The following is a 4,773-nucleotide window of genomic DNA, read 5'->3' on the forward strand; positions in this document are numbered from 1 at the left end:
GAATGTGTGTGAGAACAGGCAAATGTGGCATGTAGCATAGAGCGCTTTGAGTTGTTGAAACTCTAGAAAGGCGCTTCACAGGGCAGGATTTAATACCGGGCAGGTTATGTATCGTCACTTATTTTGTCCACACGTGTGACGACCTGCAAGTATTAATCATTAACCATGGGGTTTATCATGTGCGGGTGGTGATTGTTTCCAGATAATGGAGAACTGCTGATGTGTTTGAAGGCATGTTCTGACAAACGCTGAATGGATTGGACGTTATGACATTCTCCCATTTCCCCTAGGGCTTCGTGAATCACAACTCAGGTTAGCCAAAGTCTCAGCTGTCTTAAGTTAATTTGTAATGAATGAGTGACGTTAAATAAAGAGAAGTTTCCACCAGATAATGCCAAAGTTTCTCAATAATTTATTCATGTTGACATTTTACAAAACAAAATGTACATGATATAAAAACAATTTCTTGTTTGAACTTACCAACCAACCAGTCAGCCAACTCGAAATACACCGAACTGTGACAAGCAAACAACTTTGGTGAGAAGTGAAAAACAATATAAACTTGCATTGCTTGGTTCTGCAGCCTCAGAGTCAGTCTGTAAATGTCACGCTGGTGAACTGCAGTCCCAAGGACGTACCTAACTGAGCAATGAGCAGTTTCTAACCTACAATAATCATAATAGTCTTCTTTTGATCAACAAAAGTGTTGTCTTAATATTCCCAAGCACGTATTTGGGTGAACATCATGCAACATAAGGATAAGTCTGACATTGAAACTATGGAACTATGCTCAGGCCGGGCCTGCAGGTTTCTGTTGGCACAACAGTTTGTACAAGAAGTGGTACGAAATATCCTTCAATATTGGTGTGAGTGCATCAGTGAGTGTTCATCAAATATTGCACAGGGTTTCCCCCTCTGGAGCTATAAGTCTCTCTGCCGTGCTCTTTATGATGGGACATGAGGAGAGGGAAGCATGCTCAAGAGCAGACACAATCCCAGAGATAGCAGGTCTGCCCAGGTGTCCAAAGGGCGAAGGAAGGTGTTAACATTTGGGTAAGACTTGAGAGCCAAAGATCGAACTTGGTCGAAGACACCCCGATTCGTCTGAAGGACTGACATGCTGGTTTCACCCACTGAAGCTCCAAAAGTGTCACAGACATGGCAGTTCAGAAGGTCCTTGGAGAAGTAGTGGTTCAGAAAGTAACCTCTATCCCCAGCACTGCTGCCCTCCTCCCCCTCATCTCTTCTTCTTGCTGTGTCGGAGCATCTTCTTCCTCTTCAGGATCATCTCGTAGAGTTTCTCCAGGCCGGGCTGCAGGCCCTGACCGTCCAGCGCCGAGCAGCTCTGCGTGTGGTGCAGCGTGGACGCGCTCACCTCGTGGAGAGCCAGAACCTTCTCCACCTGGAACACAGGAGGCACGAGACAGGACGTCACACAACCTGACACGCATTCTAGCAAATCTGGCTGCTAACAAACATAATGAGACAATCATGAAAATTTTACAGTAATGATCTTAAAGCATAATTTGATGCTCATAAGTAAATTTGGGATCCTGAAGGCTGATGATATTTTGATTTAAAAAAAGTTTATGGCTGCCAAAATTCAATATCTTTAACTTTCATCGATCAACGATGGCGACTTTAAACCTTTTTGGTTTTCCATATATATATATATATATATTAAATAAACAAAATGGAGTAGACTATTTATTAAATCCAGTCGAGCTACGTATTAGCCGCCAATCAGAGCTGAAAAAAATGTAAAAATGTACTGGTTTGCTGATTTTTTATGTGATGTGGTTGTAAACTGCATACATACATCGGGTTGGAACTGTTGGTTGTACAAAACAAGCCGTCTGAAGAAGAGATTTTCTGATGTTTTATAGACTAAAAACCTTGTGCAATGCCTCCTTTGATACAAAAGTCCATGGTGTATCGTGTGGTATGGAAAAAGTATTAATACTTTTGACAACCTTCCAGTAAACACCCCCAGCGAGTATAGTAACAAACATGCAGTCTACTGTATCTGCAGCAGCCAACATCATGTAAAGGCAGATTTAAGTATGAGCAAATAAGGCAACACTATTATAAAGGCCCAATGTTTGGTCTGTTACTGGTTTTGTTCATCATGCAGCTATTAGGTAAAGTGTCAGCGCAATTTATCCTCGCATATAGAGGCAGTCATGGCGGCTCGTGGGAGGTCCAGAGAGACGTACGCAGACCTTTGCGGACATGGTAAGATAACGACATTTAGGTCGGGCCGATTCACAAAAGTTTTAGTTGCGTTTTACCCAAGAAGTCCAACCCGGTAATGTTGCAGGTTCCATGTGTGAAATCAGCTACGGGATTTACCACTAACTAGAATATTTGTTCTTATTTCAGTAAAGCCAAGAACCCCTTCTTGTAAGTCTACTACTCGTGGGTGGTGCTGGGTGGTGTTCGTTTTTCAGCTCTAGTGCCAGTACAGCATACACTTTTTCTGGAAAACGTGCATCATACACAGTCTTTTACCAGAGCCTATTATGACATCTTACGGTCTTGTTTTGTTCTGCAGTTGAAAGCCCAAAGGTAGTCAACGTACTAGGAAATGATAAGCAGCAAACACTTGGATTAAAGAAGCTAGAACCAGAAAACATTTGAGCGGTTTAAAATTGTATTTCAACTTCAACGGTCCTCATTTAACCCAAGTGTTGCCAACCATTCTTCTGTTGGTCGATCCATTACCCAACTAAGAAATCAGTTCTATGTACACTACCAAGTCATCATCTAGTAACAGTAATTACCTCTAAAGCTGACAGGGCTCCATCCAGGTCCTGTTTGTTTGCCAGAACTAGCACCGGCACTCCTTGGTTCTCAGCCGACCGGGTAATCCGGTGGAGCTCCACCCTGGCCTCTTCCATGCGCTCTGCCTCGGCTGCATCCACCACGAACACCAGCCCGTCCGTCCTCCTGGTGTACGACTTCCAGAGGGGCCTGAGTTTCTCCTGACCGCCGACGTCCCACACCTGGAACGTGGTGGTGTTTGTTTTGGAGTTGCCCATGGGCACTTTAATCCGCTCCATGTTGAAGCCTTTGGTGGGGATCGTCTCAACAAATTCCCTCAGCTTGAGTCTGTAGAGGAGGGAGGTTTTCCCTGCAGAGTCCAAACCGATCACCACGACGTGAAGAGACTGGAAGCTGGGGAGGAACGACGTGTTGGGGGCGATCTCTGTTAACTGGTTCCCCATGTTTAGATTTTTTTTAGAGGTTATTCTCTCTAAAAGATTTATAGGTCTAAATTATTTCCTTTGGCAGGTCTTTTTTTTTTTTAAGCTCCCACTATCTCACTGTTTTCCTGGGTGCTTGTCTCACTTGCTTCACCGTGTCCTTGGCAGCAGAAAAGTGTGTCTCTGGAGACACTTTGAAGGCAGGAAGGACAAGGAGGAGACGGGTTGTCTGGAGAGCAGTTCACACTCCTGGTCTCACTTCAAAGGCTGGTGCAGGATGAGGGGGGACAGACTGCAGGGTGCAGACACTCTGGACAGGCGACAGAAACAGTAGAGGGGGTCGGTCAGAACACATGAGTCAGCTAGTTTAACTGGTGTGGCAGTAATTAGACTATCTGAGACTTAATGCTGTGTCACAATGAACGGCTCACAATGCATAGTTTTAACTTTTCAATATGCAAATAGGTTAAATATAGGCTGCAGAGTAAACCTGATTTACAAAACCAACGCCACACTCGTCATATTGAATGCTACGCTTGATATTGTGTCAATAAAGGACAGGTTAAACATTTTAAAAAGCTTCTGTTGTAAAACTACCCGTGGCCTTTTGTTGTGGCCGCTGCACAGTGAATGGGGAGCCGCTGTCAGCAGCTGTAGTGTTATCGCTTTCTAGCTGTCTCCCGCACAGGACTAGAAAAACGGGCTCGGGAGGAAAATAGAGCCTCTGGCAGCGGAGCAATCCTGCGGTGCCCGCACCGGCTCCTGCTAATTAGGTTACCGAACAGGCACGATGGGTCCCGTTTGAGCGTCGGACACGGGCAACACAAGACACGCGGATTAAGGGGATAAATACCACGTGCGTTCAGACGCATTTCATTAAAACAACAAGTCACAGTTGGGTTGCAAAGTTTAAATTCTGGTTTAAAAGTATCCGCTGCTATGCTTCTCTTTGCGCGGCGGAAGGACTCAAAGGACTCCGTATCTAGTCACTGACAGCCGCGCAGCCCTCAAGTAAAGTCAACTCACGGAGGATTTATCCGGGTTTTGGTGTAAAATGTGACCGTATATCTCACCTGTCGCGACTTCCAAGCTCTTTAAACTAGCATACATTGTTGCAGTACGACGAGTTTCCCAAAGTGCATCCAAGTTGACGTCAAAAATAATCCAGATATGTGAGTTTTCAAAGCCGCACCACGCAGGCTGTTTGTGTTGCTGCCGCCGCGCCGGTCCCGTGACGACTGGGGAGCCGGAGAGAAGCGGCGCCGGGGAAGTCTCGACCCACCCCCGCCGCTGACGCACCAGCAGCAGGGGGAGGGGCAGGGAGAGAGGACCAACTTGTGTCTAATCAACAAAAATCCTTTCAAGACTTGTGGTTCTCAAAAACAAATGTGCTATTTGTAAAAAATAATTGTTATGAATGTCGGTAGTACATGTTGGGGACTATTTTGAAATTCAAACCAATCATTCACTTAAGATGGAAGTCAAGGATTTTAATACCAATGCTATTAAAACAAAGATGGTTCAGACTGTGAAGTTGTTACATTTCACATCCATATCAGAAGTGAAT

General features: G+C 44.9%; 1 protein-coding gene across 1 annotated transcript; it reads right to left on the minus strand.

Annotated features, from left to right (window-relative positions):
• Positions 1 to 402: 402 nt before the first annotated feature.
• Positions 403 to 4,432, minus strand: LOC310960162 (ADP-ribosylation factor-like protein 4D). Its single transcript, XM_083931782.1, has 3 exons — positions 4,280 to 4,432; positions 2,784 to 3,516; positions 403 to 1,402 (listed from the first exon to the last, which is right to left on the minus strand). Exons 2-3 carry the CDS (start codon positions 3,225 to 3,227, stop codon positions 1,238 to 1,240), a joined length of 609 nt encoding a protein of 202 aa, XP_083787908.1. The 5' UTR covers positions 3,228 to 3,516; positions 4,280 to 4,432; the 3' UTR covers positions 403 to 1,237.
• Positions 4,433 to 4,773: the final 341 nt, after the last annotated feature.

Source organism: Echiichthys vipera (assembly GCF_963691815.1).
Source record: "Echiichthys vipera genome assembly, chromosome: 17".
Lineage (NCBI taxonomy): Eukaryota > Metazoa > Chordata > Actinopteri > Perciformes > Trachinidae > Echiichthys > Echiichthys vipera.

Coding starts and splice junctions, on each gene's coding strand:
- LOC310960162 (XM_083931782.1), bottom strand. CDS start 3,227: ATGGGGAACCAGTTAACAGAGATCGCCCCCAACACGTCGTTCCTCCCC. Junction 1,403..2,783: donor GAGCCCTGTCAGCTTTAGAG/GTAATTACTGTT, acceptor CCTGTGTTCCAG/GTGGAGAAGGTTCTGGCTCT.